Source organism: Gorilla gorilla, chromosome 3 (genome assembly GCF_029281585.2).
Source record: "Gorilla gorilla gorilla isolate KB3781 chromosome 3, NHGRI_mGorGor1-v2.1_pri, whole genome shotgun sequence".
Classification (NCBI taxonomy): domain Eukaryota; kingdom Metazoa; phylum Chordata; class Mammalia; order Primates; family Hominidae; genus Gorilla; species Gorilla gorilla.
This window is the reverse complement of record NC_073227.2, coordinates 143090292-143109990: the sequence shown is the minus strand read 5'-3', so window position 1 is coordinate 143109990 and position 19699 is coordinate 143090292. Positions and strand designations below refer to the sequence as shown.

The 19699-nt window shown below is 38.5% G+C and overlaps 1 protein-coding gene across 9 annotated transcripts in view; it reads right to left on the bottom strand.

Moving 5' to 3' along the window:
• Positions 1-19699, bottom strand: part of AFG2A (AFG2 AAA ATPase homolog A) — a 396134-nt gene that overhangs the window by 329123 nt on the left and 47312 nt on the right. For all 9 annotated transcript variants that reach the window (XR_010133490.1, XR_010133493.1, XR_010133492.1 and 6 more), the window contains exon 10: positions 10302-10456. Coding sequence is in view for 5 of the 9 variants with exons in the window: in XM_055385175.2 (XP_055241150.1) it covers positions 10302-10456 (155 nt within the window). In the remaining 4 variants the exon portion in view is untranslated. The remainder of the gene's footprint in view (positions 1-10301; positions 10457-19699) is intronic.

The window sequence follows — 19699 nt, the reverse complement described above, 5'->3', positions numbered from 1 at the left end:
TCCCTGCAGACTTAGGCTCTAGGCCTACACAAGAGCCAGGCTTGGACCTGCAGCCCCAAATTCCAAACCAGCCACTGTAGACCCAGGCTGGTCTCAGGCTCTAGACCCACCACTATGATCCTGAATTCAAGGCCCACCTCAGTGCCAGGTGGCATCCATGAACTCAGCCTTCAGGATCACCCCCATAGACACAAGCTCCAGGTCAGCCCCAGTGGACAGAGGCTCCAGAACTGTCCCTGTGGCCTCAGGCTCCAGCCCCATCCCAGCACTAAGACTGCCCTCCTTGGACCTCGACACCAAGACCATCCACCTGCTGACCCAGACAACAAACCAAGATACCCAAGGACTCCAGCAGCAAGACAGCCTACCAAGAACTACTAGACAAGCTGACTAGTGAAGGGCTTTCCCTACAGAAACCAATCTGTAAAGACAAGAAGTGTTGTTTACTTTTTCACATGCACAGACAATAACACAAGCCCACAAAAATCACTAATAATTAGAGAAACAGGACACCAAAGGAACAAAATTAAGCACCAGTAGTAGACATTAAACGACTGATGATACATAAACTGCCAGATAAGTATAAAAAATAATCATCTTAGCTACAAGAGAATTCAAATAACATGAATCCAGGAAAACAATGCATGAACAAAATGAAGAATTCAAGAAAGAGATAGAGAGTATAAAAAAGAACCAAACAGAAATTCTGGAACTGAAGAATTCAATGAGTGAATTAAATATTCAATGGAAAACTTCAACAGCAGACAATACAACAGAAGAATCAGCAAACTCAAACACAGATCTTCTGAAATTATCTTGTCACAAAAACAAAAAGAAAAAAGAATGAAGAGTGAAAAAAGCCTAACAGGGACTTAGAACGCAACATTAAGTGAACCAGTGTACACATTACAACAGACCCAGAAGAAGCAGAGAAAGGGGCAGAAAATTTACTTAAAGAAATAATGGGCTGGGCACGGTGGCTCAGGCCTGTAACCCCAGCACTTTAGGAGGCCGAGGCAGGTGGATCACGAGGTCAGGAAATCAAGACCATCCTGGCCACATATGAAACTCCGTCTCTACTAAAAATACAGAAATTAGCTTGGCGTGGTGGTGTGTGCCTGTAATGCCAGCTACTCGGGAGGCTGAGGCAGGAGAATCCCTTGAACCAGGGAGTCAGAGGTTGCAGTGAGCCAAGATCACACTACTACCCTCCAGCCTGGTGACAGAGTGAGATTCTGTCTCAAAAAAAAAAAAAAAAAGGAAGAATGACAGAAAATTTCCGAAATCTGGAGAGGGAAATGAATATAATTTGTTTTAGTGTATTTGGAGTTCTTTAGGCTTTATGGATTCAAATCTAAATCCATAAAGCCTAAAGAACTCCAAATAGATTAAAACAAAGAGAGCTTCACCAAGATATGTTATAATCATATTCTCAAAAGTCAACAAATTTTGAAAGCAGCAAGAAAAAAGCAACTCATTACAAATAAGGAAACCATCATCAGACTACGACCAGATTTCTCAGACAATCCATTGCGGGCCAGGAGAGAGTAAGATGATATATTGAAAGTGCTAAAAGAAAAAGGAAAAAAAAAAAAAAAAAAAACTGCCAACAAAGAATACTATACCAGAAAAGGCTGGCCTTAAAAAATAAGAGAGCAATAAAGACATAACCAAATAAAAATGTGGGTATTCAGCACCACTAGAGCCAGTTCATCAAGTTAAAATGAAAGGATGCTAACTAATATGAAAGCATATGAAAGTACAAAACCCCCTGTAAAGGTAAGAATACAGACAAACCCAGAATACTGTAATAGTACAGTACTAGCACATAAATCATTTTTAGCTACAAGTGTAAAAGTTAAGAAAAAATTACAAATAGCAATAGCCACAATAATTTGTTAGGGGATACACAACATATAAAAGATGCAAAATGTAACATCAGTAACATAAAATATGGGGGCAGGAGAAATTAAAGAGTAGAGTCTGTGTGTGGGACCAATGTTAAGTTATTAACAGCTTAAAATAGACTGTTTCAACTAGAAGGTGTTTTATGTAAGCCTCAGAGTAATCACAAAGAAAAATCATGTAATAGATACACGAAGGATAAAGAGAAAAGAATCAAAGAATATCACTAAAAAAAAAAATCACATCACAAAGGAAGACAGCAAGAGAAGAAGAAAGGAACAAAGGTACTACAAAACAGAAAACAATAAAATAGCTCTAGTAAGCCCTTACCTATCAATAATTACTTCAAATGGAAGATTAAATTCTCCAGTCAAAAGACAGAGTGGCTGAATGGATTAAACAACAAGATTCAAAATTATGCTACCCATAAGAGACTCTAATTTAAAGATTTTAATTTAAAGTATTCTATATGTATTGTTAAAGCTGAAGCGAAAGTATTCTATATGTGTTCTTAAAGAGTCTGAAGACTTTCAAAATAGAGTCTTCAGCTCTATTTTGATTGCTATTTGCATAAATAGCAATCATGCTATTTCATAGCAATTTTCATGCAAATAGCAATCAAAATACAGCAGGCGTGTCTATACTTATATTAGACAAAATAGACTAAGTCAAAAACTGTCAAAAAAGACAAGGTCATTATATAATGATAAGAGTCAATTCATTAACTGGATATAGTGATTGTAAATATATATGCACTGAACACTGGAGCACCTAAATACATAAAGAAAATTTTAAAAGAACCGAAGGGAGTAACATACAGCTATACAGGAACAGTAAGAGACTTCAATAACCCACTTTCAACAATGGCAAATCATCAAGATAGAAAATCAATAAGGAAACAGCAGACTTGAGGAGCACTATATACTAAATGGACCTAACAGACATATACAGAACACTACAACCAATGGCCACAGAATACACGTTATTTTCTCTTTTTTTAATTATTAGTATTTTTTATTTTTCCACAAGTTATTGGGGGTACAGGTGGTATTTGGTTACATGAGTAAGTTCCTTAGTGGTGATTTGTGACATTTTGGTGCAGTCATCACCCGAGCAGTGTACACTGCACCTTATTTGTAGTCTTTTATCCCTCACTCCCCTCCCACTCTTCCCGCCAACTCCCTAAAGTCCATTATATTCTTATGACTTTGTGTCCTCATACCTTAGCTCCCACATATCAGTGAGAACATGTGATGTTTGTTTTTCCATTCCTGAGTTACTTCACTTAGAATAATATGCACCTAACATTGGAGTTCCCAAATGTATAAAACAATTACTAAGAGACCTAAGAAATGAGATAGACAGCAACACAATAATAGTACGGGACTTCAGTACTCCACTGACAGCACCAGACAGGTCATCAAGACGGAAGGTCAACAAAGAAACCATGGATTTCAACTATACCTTGGAACAAATGGACTTAACCGATATACACAGAACACTTCATCCAACAATTGCAGAATACACCTTCTATTCAACAGCACATGGAACTTTCTCCAAGACAGACCACGTGATAGGCCATAAAACGAGCCTCAATAAATTTAAGAAAACTGAAATTATATCAAGCACTCTCTCAGACCACCATGGGACAAAATTGGAAACCAACTCCAAAAGGAACCTTCAGAACCATGCAAATACATGAAAATTAAATAACCTGCTCCTGAATGAGCGTTGGGTCAAAAACAAAATCAAGATGAAAATTAAAAAATTCTTCGAACTGAATGACAATAATGATACAGTCTATCAAAACCTCTGGGATACAGCAAAGGCAGTGCTAAGAGGAAAGTTCATAGCCCAAAGGCACCTACATCGGAAGGTCTGAAAGAGCACAAACTGACATTCTAAGGTCACACCTCAAGGAATTAGAGAAACAAGAACAAACCGAACCCCAAACCAAGCAGAAGAAAGGAAATTACCAAGATCAGAGCAGAACGAAATAAAATTGAAAAAAAAAATACAAAAGATAAATGAAACAAAAAGCTGGTTCTTTGAAAAGATAAAATAGACAATTAGAAAGATTAACCAAGAAAAGAAGAGAGAAAATCTAAATAACCTCACTAAGAAACAAAACAGGAGATATTACAACTGATACCACTGAAATACAAAAGATCATTCAAGGCTACTATGAACACCTGTATGCACATAAATTAGAAAACCTAGAAGAGATGAATAAATTCCTGGAAAAATACAACCCTCCTAGCTTAAATCAGGAAGAATTAGTACCCTGAACAGACCAATAACAACCAGTGAGATTGAAATGGTAATTTAAAAATTACCAGCCAGGCACGGTGGCTCACACCTATAATCCCAGCACATTCAGAGGCTGAGGCGGGTGGATCACTTGAGGTCAAGAGTTAGAGACAAGCCTGACCAACATGGAGAAACCCCATCTCTACTAAAAATACGAAATTAGCCAGGCGTGATGGCACATGCTTATAATCCCACCCAGCTACTTGGGAGGCTGAGGGAGGAGAATCGCTTGAATCTGAGAGGCAGAGGTTGCGATGAGCCGAGATTGCACCATTGCACTCCAGTCTGGGCAACAAGAGCAAAACTACTCTGTCTCAAAAAAAAAAAAAGAAAAAAAAAATTTCCAACAAAAAGAAGTCCAAGACTAGATGGATTCACAGCGGAATTCTACCAGACATTCAAAGAAGAACTGGTACCAATCCTTCAATCCTTTTGACACTACTCCACAAGACAGAGAAAGAAGGAACCCTCCCTAAGTCATTTTATGAAGCCAGCATCACCCTACTACCAAAACCAGAAAAGGACATAACCAAAAAAAGAAAACTACAGACCAATATCCTTGATGAACACTGATGCTAAAATCCTTACTTAAAAAACTACTAGCTAACCAAATCCAACAACATACTAAAAAGATAATCCACCATGATCAAGTGGATTTCATACCAGGGATGCAGGGATGGTTTAACATATGCAAGTCAATAAATGTGATACACCACATAAACAGAATTAAAAACACAATCACACGATCATCTCAACAGATGCAGAAAAAGTACTCAACAAAATTCAGCATCCCTTTATGATTAAAACTGTCAGCAAAATTGGTATACATGGGACATACCTTAATGTAATAAAAGCTATCTATGACAAACCCACAGCCAATGTAATACTGAATGGGGGAAAAGTTGAAAACATTCCTCTGAGAACTGGAACAAGACAAGGATGCTCACTCTCACCACTCCTCTTCATCATAGTATTGGAAGTCCTAGCCAGAGCAATCAGACAATAGAAAGAAATGAAAGGCATCCAAATCAGTAAAGAGGAAGTAAAACTGTCACTGCTGACGATATGATCATTTACCTTGAAAACCCTAAGGACTCCTCCTTAGGAGTAAAGCTCCTAGAACTGTTGAAAGCATTCAGCAAAGTTTCCGGATACAAGATTAATGTATACAAATCAGTAGCTTTCTATACACCAACAGCAACCAAGCAGAGTATCAAATCAATAACTCAACCCTTTTACAATAGCTGCAAAAAAAAAATACTTAGGAATACACCTAACCAAGGAGTCGAAAGACCTCTACAAGGAAAACTACAAAACACAACCGAAAGAAATACACAACACAAATGGAAACACATCCCTAGTGTGATTTTTGAGGAGTGTTGAAGAGCCTTGTTTTGGCATGTTACCAGGGTTGGTTTTCTGGCTCTTTCTCACTGGGTAGGCTCTGTCAGAAGAAGGTCTAGGGCTGAAGGTTGTTGTTCGAATCCTTTTGTCCCATGGGATATTCCGTTGACGTAGTACTCTCCCCACTTTTCCTATGGATGTGTCTTCCTGTGAGCCTATGTGAGCCTAACTGCAGTGATTGTTGTCTGTCTTCTAGGTCTAGCCACCCAGCAAGTCTACCCAGCTCTGGGTTGGTACTGGGGGTTGTCTGTACAGAGTCCTGTGATGTGAACCATCTATGGGGCTCTCAAATACATATTCTTTTCAAGTGCACATGACACATTCTGAAGGATAGAATCATATCTTAGACCACAAAACAAGTCTAAAAAATTTAAGAAGACTAAAATCATATCACGTATCTTTTCTGTCCATAACCATACAAACCAGAAATGAATAACAGGAAAAAAAATTGGAAAATCCACAAATATCTGGAAATTAAACAACATACTCCTGAACAATCAATGGGTCAAAGATGAAATCAAAAGAAAAATAAAAAAAGGCTTAAGACAAATGGAAATAGAAACACAACATACCAAAACTTTGATACAGCAAAAGTAGTTCTATGAGGAAAGTTTATAGCAATAAATACCTATATTAAGAAAAAAGAAATATCTCAAATGAACAACCTAATTTTACACAACAAAGAAACAGAAAAAGAACAAAATAAGTCCAGAGTTAGCAGAAGGAAGGAAATACTAAAGATCAGAGCAGAAATAAATGAAATGGAGACTAGAAAAATAATTTAAAAGATCCATATAAGAAATAATATAAAAAGATGAACATAAGTTGTTTTTTTCAAAAGATAAGCAAAATTGACAAATCTTTGCCTAGACTACTACAAAAAAAAGAAAGAAGATTAAAGTAGGCTGGGCGCGGTGCTCACACCTGTAATCCCAGCACTTTGGGAGGCTGAGGTGGGCGGATCACGAGGTCAGGAGTTTGAGACCAGCCTGACCAACATAGTGAAACCCCGTCTCTACTAAAAATACAAAAATTAGCTGGGCATTGTGGCGGGTGCCTGTAATCCCAGCTACTCAGGAGGTTGAGGCAGGAGAATCACTTGAACCCGGGAGGCGGAGGTTGCAGTGAGCCAAGATGGTGCCATTGCACTCCAGCCTGGGTAACAGAGCGAGACTCCATCTCAAAAAAAAAAAAAAAAAGAAGATTAAAGTAAATAAACTCAGAAATGAAACAGGAGACACTACAATTGATACCACAAAAATACAATCATAAAACACTAATATGAACAATTACATGGCAACGATTTGGCCAACCAAGAAGAAAGAAAGAAATTCCCAGAAACATACAACCTACCAAAAATGAATCATAAAGAAAATCTGAACAGGCCAATAATGAGTGAGGGGAATAAACCAATAATCAAAAAGCTCCCTAACAAAGAAAACTCCAAGACCCGAGAAGTTATGCTTCTCAAGCATTAGCATCACTTCTTTAAATTCTTAGTAGAATTCACAAAACTTCCAATAAACTGAAGATGAAGGAACAGTTCCAAACTCACTTTATGAGGCCAGCATTAATGTGATACAAGAATGCTGTAAGAATAGAAAATTACAGGCCAATATCCTTGGTGAACATAGATGGAAATATTCTCAACAAAATATTTGCAAACCAAATTCAATAGCACATTAAAAGGATCATACACCATGATCCAATGAGATTCATCCCTAGGATGCAAGGCTGCTGGTTCAACATATGCAAATCAATAAACATGATATGCCACCTTAAAAGGACGAAGAATAAAAATCATATAATCATATCAATAGATACAGAAAAAGCATTTGACAAAATTCAACATCCTTTCATGATAAAAACTCTCAGTACATTAGACAGAATGTACCTCAACATCATAACGCTATATGTATGACAAGCTCACAGCTAACATCATACCCAACAATGAAAAGCTAAAAACTCTTCCTCTAAGATGAAGAGCAAGACAAAATGCTCACTCTTGCAACTACTATTTAATATAGTACTGAAAGTCATAGCCAGGGAAATTAGGCAAGAAAAAGAAATAAAAAGCATCCGAATTGAAAAAGAAGAAAAAAATTGTCTGTTTGTAGATGACATAATCTTATATAAAGGAAACCCTAAATATTCCACCAAAAAAAAAAGATTAAAACCAATAAATGAATTCAGTAAATTGGCAGGATACAAAATCGACAAACAAAAGTCAGTAGCATTTCTATACTCTAACAACTATCCAAAAAATTAAAAAAAGAAAATCCCATTTACAATAGTATTTTTTAAATATACTGAAAAAACTTAACCAAGACGGTGAAAGACCTGTACACTGAAAACTATAAAATACTGATGAAATAGAAGACACAAATACATAGAATAATGTCTAATGTTCATGAATTTAAAAAATTAACACTATTAAAATATTCATACTACCCAAAATTGTCTACAGATTTAATGTAACCACTACCAAAATTCCAATGGCATTTTTCTCTAAAATATGAAAAACAACCCTAAAATTCATAAGGAAACATAAAAGTCACCACATAGTCAAAGTAATCTCAAGCAAAAAAAAAAAAAAAAAAAAAGCTGTAGGCATCACACTATCTGATTTCAAAATATACTACAAAGCTATGATAATCAAGACAGCAATATACTGGCATAAAAACAGACATATAAATAAATGAAACAGAATAGAGAGCCCAGAAATAAATCCACGCATGTACAGTCAATTGATCTACAAAGGTACCGAAGAACACGCAATGACGAAAGCACAATCTCTGTAAAAAATGGTGTCAGGAAAACTGTATATCCACATGATATCCATATGATAAACTGTATGTCCACACATGAAACTGGCCAGTCTTCTCACACCACATACAAAAAATCAGTTCAAAATGGATTAAATATTTAAACATAATATCTAGAACTGTAAAACTACTAGAAGAAAACATAAAGAAACGCCTTATGGCATGGGTCCAGGGCAATGAATTCTTGGATACACTCCAAAAGCAGAGGCAAGAAAAACAAAAACTGACAAACAGGACTGCATCAAACTAGAAAGTTCTGCACAGCAAAGGAAACAGAGTAAAGAGACAACCTATGGAATGGGAGAAAATATGTGTGAACCATGTATGAGGTAAGGGGCTACTATCCAAAATACTAAAATATATATTAAGAAACTCAAACAACTCAAAAGCAAAAAAAAACAAACAATCTGATTAAAAATGGGCAAAGTATCTGAGTAACATTTGTTAAAAGAAGACGTACAAATGGCTAACTGGTATATGAAAATATGTTCAATACCACTAATCATCAGGGTAATACAAATCAAAACTATAATGATATATCACCTCACATCTGTTAGGAAGGCCATTACCAAAAAGATGAAAGATAAGTGTTGCCAAGGATATGGAGAAAAAGAAACCCTTGTACACTGTTGGTGGGAATGTAAAGTGGTACAGACATTATGGAAAAATGGTATGGTGGTTCCTCAAAATATTAAGTTACCAAAAGATTCAGCAATCCTACTACTGGGTACGTATCAAAAGGAAATGAAGTATCTCAAAGCGATATCTGCACTCTCATGTTCACTACAGCATTATTCACAACATCCAAGATAGGGAATCAATCTAAGTGTCCCTCAACAGATGAACAGAGAAAGAAAATGTGGTATAATGGTACAAAGAAATGTGGCATAATGGAATATTATTTGGCCTTATAAAAAGAAGAAAATACTGTCATTTATAATAACATGGATGAATCTGGGGAACATTATGCCTACTGAAATAAGTTAAGGTACACAGAAAGACAAATGATCTTACTCATATGTGAAAAAAGCTAATTCCAAAAGGTTGTATACAGTATGATTCCATTTATATAAAGGTTCTGAAATAAAAATTTAGAAATGAGGGGAGGAATGAGGTGGGTGTGATTATAAAAGACAACATGAGGGATCTTTGTGGTGATGGAACTACTTAGTATCTGTGATGAATACGCAAACCTTTTCATGAGATAAAATTGTATAAAACTAAATAAACACATACACACAAGTAAAACTGAAAAAACATGAGTAAGATCAATGGATTGTATCAATAGGGGTATCCTGGTTGTAGTATTGTAATATAGTTTTTTGGGTGTTTTGTTTTTTGTTTTTGAGACAGGGTCTCGCTCTGTCACCCAGGCTGAAGTGCAGTGGCACAACCATGGCTCACTGCAGCCTCAACATTCCCCAGGGCTCAGATGATCCTCCCACCTCAGCTGTAGCTGGGACTACAGGTGTACACCACCACACTCAACTAATTTGTACTTTTTGTAGAGATGGGGTTTCACCATGTTAACCAGGCTGGTCTCAAACTCCTGGGCTCAAGTGATCCGCGCACTTCAGCCTCCCAAAGTGCTGGGATTGCAGCCATGAGCCACTGCACCCAGCCTGTACTACAGTTTTGCAAAATGTTGCCACTGGAGGAAACTGGGTATAGGATACACAGAATCTCCCTACATTACTTCGTATAACTGCACTGAATTTACAGCTATCTCAATAAAACTTTCAATTAAGAAAAATATTTTTTTAAAGTTTAGCCTAGGAAGTCAGTCTCCCTGGACTCTAAATTTTTTTCAGAGTTTAATTCAAACAGTGTAGCTAGTGTGGGACATAAATGACTTACATTTGGGACATCAATTGCTATTTCCCTCATGGCACTGGGTCTGATGTCATTCATTGCCTGCAAGAAATCCTTCAGAGTAATCTTCACCAGTCCAGCCAGCTTGACATCAGGGAGGTTAGGCTGTTTTTTCAGGATTCTCCGCAAGGCACAGAGACCTATAAAAAGAGGAAAGTAACACAAGATTTGTCTTTTCCTTCATAAATACAGACTGAATTGATGGCTCCGGTGGCCCATCTGGAGTGGCAACAGTGAAGACACTGGCTGCAGTGGGGGAGGCGTGGCCAGGGCTGCATACTCCACGAAGCCAGTGGGAGCTGGGAACAGGCAGGAGCCCTGCTCTTTTCCAAGTTGGTGGGGTGTGAGCCCCACTCACTCAGGCACAGCTGCAGCTGCCCAGCCATGGCTGTGGACCCAGGTATCCCTCCACTCTCAAGAATCCAGGAAGCACCCCCTGCCCCAACAGGCTCCGAAGTGCCTGCTTCTACTGCCTGGCCTCTCCCCAGTCCCAGAAAAACTTTTTGCCTGCTCTGATTTCAGACCAAAGTTAAGGCTGAGCCAAGCCACTGTCATGACCCACCTAGGTGTTCATGTGCTCAAGGTGGCACTGACAGTCCAGCTCCCTTCCACCTTGGTCCCCTCCAGACTTTGGGTGCCAATGAGTATGTGAGGGAGGCTAAGGGTGGCTCGGCGCAGTCCTGCAAGCACCCCTCAGCATGAACAGCCCCAGCACCATGGATGACATGATTGATGGCAGCAGGAGGCAGAGAGGCTCCTGGGCAGAAAGGAGTGAGTCCCTGGTGAAGCCCCACCTTTAAGCCAGGGACAGCCTGAAGCATGGAGGGCAGGCTGTCAGAGCTGGGTAGAGTCTGCAGCTGAGACCAAGAACTTATGGTGCTTTTTCTGGGCCTGCCCATGGCCACCCATGGACCAATCAGCATGCACTTCCTCCCTTCTGAAGCCCATAAAAACCCGACTCAGCCAGACTCACCAGGATGTCAGGACTACCAGCTGTGAGAAGGAGCTACCCACCCTGGGTCTCCTCACCACTAAGAGCAGGACATTCACTGGGACACCCTGCCTATGGAAAGGAGCTACCCACTCCGGGTCTCCTCTCCGCTGAGAAGTAGACACTCGTTGGGGCAACCTGCCTGCAGAAAGGAGCCACCCACTCCAGGTCTCCTCTCTGCTGAGAGCTGGACACTCATCAGGCTGACCAGCTTGAGGACAGGAGCTACTCACTCTGGGTCTCCTCTCCGCTGAGAACTGGACACTAGCTGGGATGCCAGATAGGAGCTACCCATTCTGGTCTCCTCTCCACTGAGAGCTGGACATGCACTGGGACAACCTGCCTACAGAAAGAAGCTACCCACTCTGGGTCTCCTCTCCACTGACAGCAGGACACTCATCAGGATGACCTACCTGCAGAAAGGAGCTACCCACTCCAGGTGTCCTCTCTGCCAAAAGCTAGACATTTGTGAGGATGGCCTGCCTGTGGACAGCAGCTACCCCCTCCAGGTATCATCTCTGCTGAGAGCTGGACGCTCATCAGGACGACCTGATAGCAGAAGGGCCTACCCACTTCAGGTCTCCTGAGAGCTGTTCTCTTGCTCAATGAAGCTCCTCTCTGCCTTGCTCACCCTCCAGCTGTCCACATACCTCATTCTTCCTAAAGGCTGGACAAGAACTCAGGACCTGCTAAATGGCAGGACTGAAAGAGCTGTAACACAAACAGGACTGAAACACGCCCACTGGTCACCACATTTTGGGCAATGAGAAGAAGAGGAGCTGTGGCCCTTTGGGGAGCCCAGACGCAAGGGCTGTGATCAGAGCTGTGATACCAGAGCTGTGACACTCTCTTTGGGGCTCTGCTGTTTCCAACATCTCCAAGCTTCCAGGTACCACCACGTTACCTGGTGCCCACGGTGGAAAACACTTGTGGTATGCCTGGTCCAGCCACATCCTCACACAGAGCCGGTGACTGTGCCTGCACCTGGGGCTGTCCACTCCACTGCAGCCAGCATGCCTGCTGTGTGCAGTGGCCAGACCTCGGGCTCACTCACACCCCCTTCACTGCTCTGCGCCTGGCTCACCCTTGGCAGGTGTAGGATCCAGGTCAATAGCACAAGCCAAGTACAGCCTGCTGGACCAAGTGGGCAGAACAAGCCCAGTGGGCCCGAGGATATAACTCGGGCAGAGGTGCCACCGGCCACAGAGGTTTCTGGCTGGAAAAGTGACACCCTAAGGATCCTGTGACAGAATTATCACCAATAAAAATATTAAAAAACCCAAACCCCATGCAAGATTACAGCATTTAAAACATTTTGTCCTTGTAGGGGAGGGGATGAGAGGTAGGAAGAGAGGTGGAATAATGTGAAGGATAAATGTAAAAATCCAAGCACTTAGTTTTGGCAATGAAAATATGACAAATATTTAATATGAGAAAGCATTATTTACAAATATAAAATAGAATTTACAAAACAACATCCATAAAAAAAGCCATAAAGATTTATCGAAATAATTTGTTTGGGGAACTTCTTTTAAAAGAGTAAAATATTAAAATTAAAACATGCTTTTGCCCCTGCCCTTTTGGTAAATACATTCAAACTAGAATTACAAAGTTTTAAGGTATTGGGAAAACACCTGCAAGCAAACATTCAGGTGGCAGGTGGCAGTTGGAAATGTGATTTTGAAATACAAGAGCAAAGCAAACTTCAGAGTGATGTGCATACATGTAAGATTTGATATTATAGCAAGGGAGAGATCTATAAGGGGAGGCTAGTGAGGGGTCAGGGATGGAGGAATAAGTGTAGAAGGCTCAATCTTAGGAAAGCCCATCAATTGAATAGCATAAAAAGAAACGATGTTTTAAAAGGGAAAGAAAAAATAGGATGACGTAGAATAAAAGGTACTAAAGCAGCCAGGAAGATAGTCAACAAAGTCAAATTTAGAGAGATCCAAAATAAATTCAAAGATACCATGCTGACTTGAGAAGTTAGATACTAAGTTCTTTGTCTTTGCTATTTGCTTGAAATTTAAACACTGACAAGAGTGAATGTCCTCTCCATCAGGCTGTGAGATTTAGAGCCCTTTGATCTGTGACGACCTTTAGTCTAGAAGACAGTAAGTCACTATATGCTCTTTGTGTTAAGAGTGTTTAATAAAATTCCACTTTGAAGGAGTTTAATCTCAGAGATCTCTCAGAAATCCAGTCTGAATATCTAAAGTTATCCTGGAACACCAGCTAGCTCCCATGATTTTTTAACCTTTCTTGTTCAAAACACTATACCTCAATATATTTTTACTAAATTAAAATGATACCACTCCATCATTTTGTTTTCACTTATTTGAACTTTTATATATAAACAGAAGCATTAATAAAAAGACACAAAACTCCACAAAACAGAGGGTTGAGTATCTTTCTCTACCAAGAAAAAGCAGTGAATAGTACAAACATACTCCAAAAATAGATCCCCTGCTTCCTAAAGACAGCAAGTCACTTATTTAGGACATCTTACAAATACCCACTTGCTTTATCTGCCTTCCAAAATGCTGAAAGATGGTTCTTCACATCTCTTGCACTTCTGCTTGAGAGTAAAATCACTGACTGCCTCTGTTCAAGACCATCTTTTAAAGGATGTTGGTATGCAGGAAAAGAAAGTGTCTCTCTCCAAAGCAAAGGATAGACATGCTTACTGTCCATTATAAAAGATTCAGGTTCTACAACTCAAGGCTCCCCTACTGTGATGCAAGCCTATAAAGGCTCAGGTGTCAGGTAGCCCTCTGTATTACTCCGTGAAAACTGAGGCTCAGGAACTGGTGCGAATGCTGCTACTCTAGCTAATTATGTTGCTGCAATATTCTGTCCTTTGACTCTTCTGCAGCCACTCACAAAATCTGTTAGAATAGAGTAAAAGTAGAGTAAAATCTCAGACCCTTTACAATTCTTGACATGTTTATGTTTGCTATGGTTTGAATGTTTTTGTCTCCTCCAAAACTCATGTTAAAAGTTAATCCCTAATGACACACTGATGGGAGGTGAGGCCTAATGAGAGGTGTCTCCAGCCTCATGAATGGATTAATACAGCTATAAGAAGGGCTTGCCCTTTTTCTTACCCTTCTGCTACGTGAGGATACAACGTTCCTCTCCTTTAGAGAATATGGCATTCAAGGCACCATCTTGGATGCAAAGAGACTGAGCCCAAACCTGCCAGCACCTTGATCTTGGACTTTCCAGCCTCCAGAACTGTGACAAATAAATTTCTGTTCTTTGTAAATTACCAAGTATGTGGTATTTTGTTATAGCAGCAGAAACTGGACTAAGACGATGATAAATTGGGTCGATTTACTACTCAACATCCTCATTAGTTAAATGGAGCAGAAGCATTAAAAAATATTCAGTGATAAAGACAGTCCCTGACTTAGGATTCAACTTAAGACTTTTCAACTTTATGGCCAGGTGTAATGGCTCATGCCTGTAATCCCACCACTTTGGGAGGCCAAGGCAGGCGGATCACCTGAGATCAAGAGTTCGAGACCAGCCTGACCAACATGGAGAAACCATGTCTCTACTAAAAATACAAAATTAGCCGGGTGTGGTGGTGCATGCCTGTAATCCTAGCTACTTGGGAGGCTGAGGCAGGAGAATCGCTTGAACCCAGGAGGCAGAGGCTGCGGTGAGCCGAGATCGCACCATTGCACTCCAGCCTGGGCAATAAGAGCAAAACTCCGTCTCAAAAAAAAAAAGAGTTTTCCACTTTACAGTGGTACAAAAGCAATATGAATTCAGTAATTTTCTTGCAACGCTGGGCAGCTGCAGCAAGCTACAGTTCCAAGTCAGCCACACACATATTTTGACTCACTAGTTTTTTCAGGACATAACCCCATCACAAGTTGAGGAGTATCTATGCAGTGCCATGTTGTATCAAACAGTACCTTGTGGCCTGGGAAAATTTAAGCTGTTCCTAAAATATCTAACATAAATGGATGTAATCAAAATACTTCAATGCCAGATAGTATCTGGCAATACTTGCCAATATTTCTAATTTGGACCAGATACATCACCCTACTGAGACAGAAAAACTGAAACAGGGAAAATGGTCTAGTAATCTTCCTGCCACTTTTTTTTATATCATGCAAACATAAAATCTGACACTAAATGATACATTATTTTCATTTAAGGAAGGGGTCTAGAAAACGCAGGCAATATGTGGTTTTTAAAAGTATATTTAATATTACAATATAAAAATATTTATAAAATAACAAAATCTCTATTATTTCTAATACAAACTACAGAATTTAAGCTGGATAAAATCTCCACTCCTCTGAACATAGAAAGAAAATAGTAACTCACAGGAGGAAAACAAAGGTAAGAGAAACATGGAATTTTTCAAAAGTTAAAAAATAGTAAAGTACAAGTTGGGCACGGTGGCTCACACTTGTAATCCCAACACTTTGGGAGGCTGAGACGGGCGGAGAGCTTGCATCCAGGAGTCCGAGACTAGCCTGGGCAACACTGTGTGTCCTCATCTCTAAAAAAATTTCAAAAATTAGCCAGGCTTCGTGGCATGCGCCTATAGTCCTAGCTACACGCAATGACTGTTTGAGCCCAGGAAGTCAAGACCGCAGTGAGCCATCATCATGCTGCTGCACTTAGCCACTAAACTTAGGTGACAGGTGAGACTCTGTCTCCAAAAAAGTAAAGTACAAAGACTGATTCTGTAATAAACATAGCACAACTTAATGTACCCAAATAATAAGTAAACATGTGTTGCAATGTTTGCAATGCATACTAGCCCCTAATAAGCCAAGGAGACAAACATAGGATATTCACTAAAGGCCAAGTTAAAATGTTTAACTAAAAAGACAATGGGAAGAGGATGAAATAATAAACATACTTGCCTATTCCAAAAGAATGAAAAAAAAAAAAACAGGAAAAAAAACATACAAGTGGGGCAAATAAGGAAGTACATTAAACCTAAGTATTTTAAGATATTACCCTAAATATAAATGTATTAAGTACTTGAATTTAAACAATGACAACAGCAGATGGATTAAAAAAATAAAACCCCAATTTACCCTGCATACAAGTGATGTATCTGAAATATAAGAATATAGAAAGGTTGAAAGTAAAAGAATAAAAGGAATACTATGCAAATATACACAGAATGAAATATACATGGAAGGATAACAGCGCACCTATATCTACTATCAAATAGGCATTAAGTAAGAGGCATCACCAGACACTCAGGGTAATAAAAGGGTCAATTCACCAAGAATATACAAAATTCTAAATTAATACATGCCTGATAACAAAATTCAAAATACATAAAACAAAAGTAAACAGAACTAAATGGAGAAACAGACCTTGCTTGCAGATTTTAACATACTTCCCTTATTAGCCAAAATTTTTAAAAAGAATATATAGAAGATACCAGAAGATACGAAAAACAAAGTTAACTCACTTATCCTAATTGGTATATATTAAAAAACAACATCAAAATAATAAAATAACTCTGTTTTCCAGCATACCTGGAATATCTACCAAAACTCACCCTATGCTAGGACACAAAACAACTCTCCATGTAACTCAAGGATTGAAATCATAAAGTATAGTTCTCTGACCTCAGGAGAATGAGTAACAAAAAAATGCTAAGAAATACACAAATATTTGAAAATCAGTTAATTCATTTCTAAATAACTCATGGTTCAAAAAAAATCACAATGAAAACTGAATTTTTTCAACTGAATAATAATACAAAAATAATATGAAAGTCTGTAGGATGCTGCTACTGCAGTACTGAAGGGGACACTGGTAGGCTTAATGTAGATAGAAAAAAAAAAAGACTGACAGTCAGTGAGGCATTCATCTTAAGAAATTAGAAAAAGAAGAAATTAAACCTAAAAGAAAAAAGGAGGGAAATAATGAAGAAAACAAATGCACAATTAAAAAAAGTAATCAGTAAAGCCAAAGGTTGGTTGTCCGAAAATGAGAGAAGAGACACATTTCCAATACTAGGAATGAAAAAGCAGACATCATTACAAAACCTACAGCCATTAAAAAGATAAGAGGATAGTAGGAATAACTTTATGCCAAATAATTTGAAATGTAGATAAAATGAACAAGTTTCTAGGGGAAAAAAATTTACCAAAACTAATATACAAACAAACAAACTATACAATTTGAATATTTCAATAGATATTAAAGAAATTAAATCTATAATTAAAACCTTTCCCACAGAGAAAATTCTAAGCACAGATGGCTTCACTGATAAATGTCACCAAATACTTAAGGATGAATATGACATTAATTTTCAAAAAATTGTTCCAGAGAAAAAATAATTCCCAACTTGATTCACAAGGGTAGCATAATCTTGCTCCTCAAATCTTAAAGGGACATTACAAGGAAAAAAAATTACAGGTCAATCTCTCATGAACATAGGTGCAAATATCTTAAACAAAACATCAGCCAAAAGATCAATACATTAAAAAGAATTACAAAATTGTGACAACTTGGCTCTATTACAGGAATGTCAGATTCATGTAACATTTAAAAATCAATCAACATCATTCTTCCCATTAATAAAGAGTTCATATGACTATCTCAATAAATGTAGAAATGTGATAAAATATCATGAATTATATTTTTTTAAAAGCTAGGAATAGATACAAACCTTATCACGCATACAGCAAAAAGAATTCTTAATATTAAGTAACAGTTTGTAAACTTTCTATTAAATCAAGAATGAGATAAGGATTACTATTGTTACCACTTCTATTAAATACTGTCAGAGGTCCTATGTAGTATAGTAAGTCAAGGAAGAGAAAGAATAGGTGTAGAGTTGAACAAAATAAAATTTAAAACTCATTATTTGAAATGTATACATAGAAAACTATAACATAATTGATAGATAAAAAACGCAAAAGAACTTACATACACACTACTAAAATTTTGTTTTTTGTGGTTTTTTTGAGACAGGGTCTCATTCTGTCACCCAGTCTGGAGTGTAGTGGTGCAATCTCAGCTCATTATAGCCTCAACCTCCCACACTCAAGTAATCCTCCTACCTCAGCCTCACAAGTAGCTGGGACTACAGGTGCATACCACCACGCTCAGCTATTCTGTAAATTTTCTGTAGAGATGGTGTCCCACTATGTTGCCCAGGCTCATCTCAAACTCCTGGGCTTAAGGGATCCTCCCGCCTTGGCCTCCCAATGTGCTGGAGTTATAGGTATAAGCCACTGTGCCTGGCCCACACTATTAAAACTAATAAGTGCATTTGGCAAGGTAGGTAGACACAGTCAGTACAAAAAAAATTACTTTTTCTGTTGGGAGGCCAAAGCAAGTGGATCACTTGAGGTCAGGAGTTCATGACCAGCCTTGCCAACATAGTGAAACCCTGTCTCTACTAAGCTACTTGGGAGGCTGAGGCACAAGAATTGCTTGAACCTGGGAGGCAGAGGTTACAGTGAGCTGAGATAGTGCCACTGCACTCCAGCCTGGGTGACAAAGCAAGACTCCGTCTCAAAAAAAAATTTTTTTTACTTCTTCTAGATACAGACACGCGTTGCTTAATGACAGGGATACGTTCTGAGAGATGTGTCTTTATGCGATTTTGTCATTGTGCAAACATTATAGAGTATACTTATACAAATCTAGATGGTATGGCCTACTATACGTCTAGGCTATATGGTATAGCCTATTGCTCCTAAGCTACAAACCTGTACAGCAAGTTACTATACTCAACACTGTAGGTAACCATAACACAATGGTAAGTATTTGTATACCTAAACATAGAAAAAGAAAAGGTACAGTAAAAATACAGTATAAAAGATTTAAAAAGATCGTGCCACTGCACTCCAGCCTGGGTGACAAAGTGAGATTCCGTCTCAAAAAAAAAAAAAATTTTTTTTTTACTTTTTCGAGATACAGCCATGCATTGCTTAATGACAGGGATACGTTCTGAGAGACGTGCCTTTATGTGATTTTATCATTGTGCAAACATCAAAGAGTCTACTTATGAAAATCTAGATGGTATGGCCTACTATACAGCAAGGCTACAAACCTGTAAGGCATGTTACTATACTCAATACCATAGGTAACTATAACACAATGGTAAGTATTTGTGTATCTAAACATAGAAAAAGAAAAGGTACAGTAAAAATATGGTATAAAAGATTAAAAAATGTTATACCTGTGTGGGCACGTACCATGAATGAGGCTTATAGGACTGGAAGTTGCTCTGGGTAAGTCAGTGAGTATGTGCTGAGCAAATGTGAAGGCCCAGGACATTACTATACTCTACTGTAAACACTATCCACTTAGGCTACACCAAATTTAAAAATAATAATACTAATTACACTACTACTTTACAATGGTTATGATGTCACTGGATGATAGG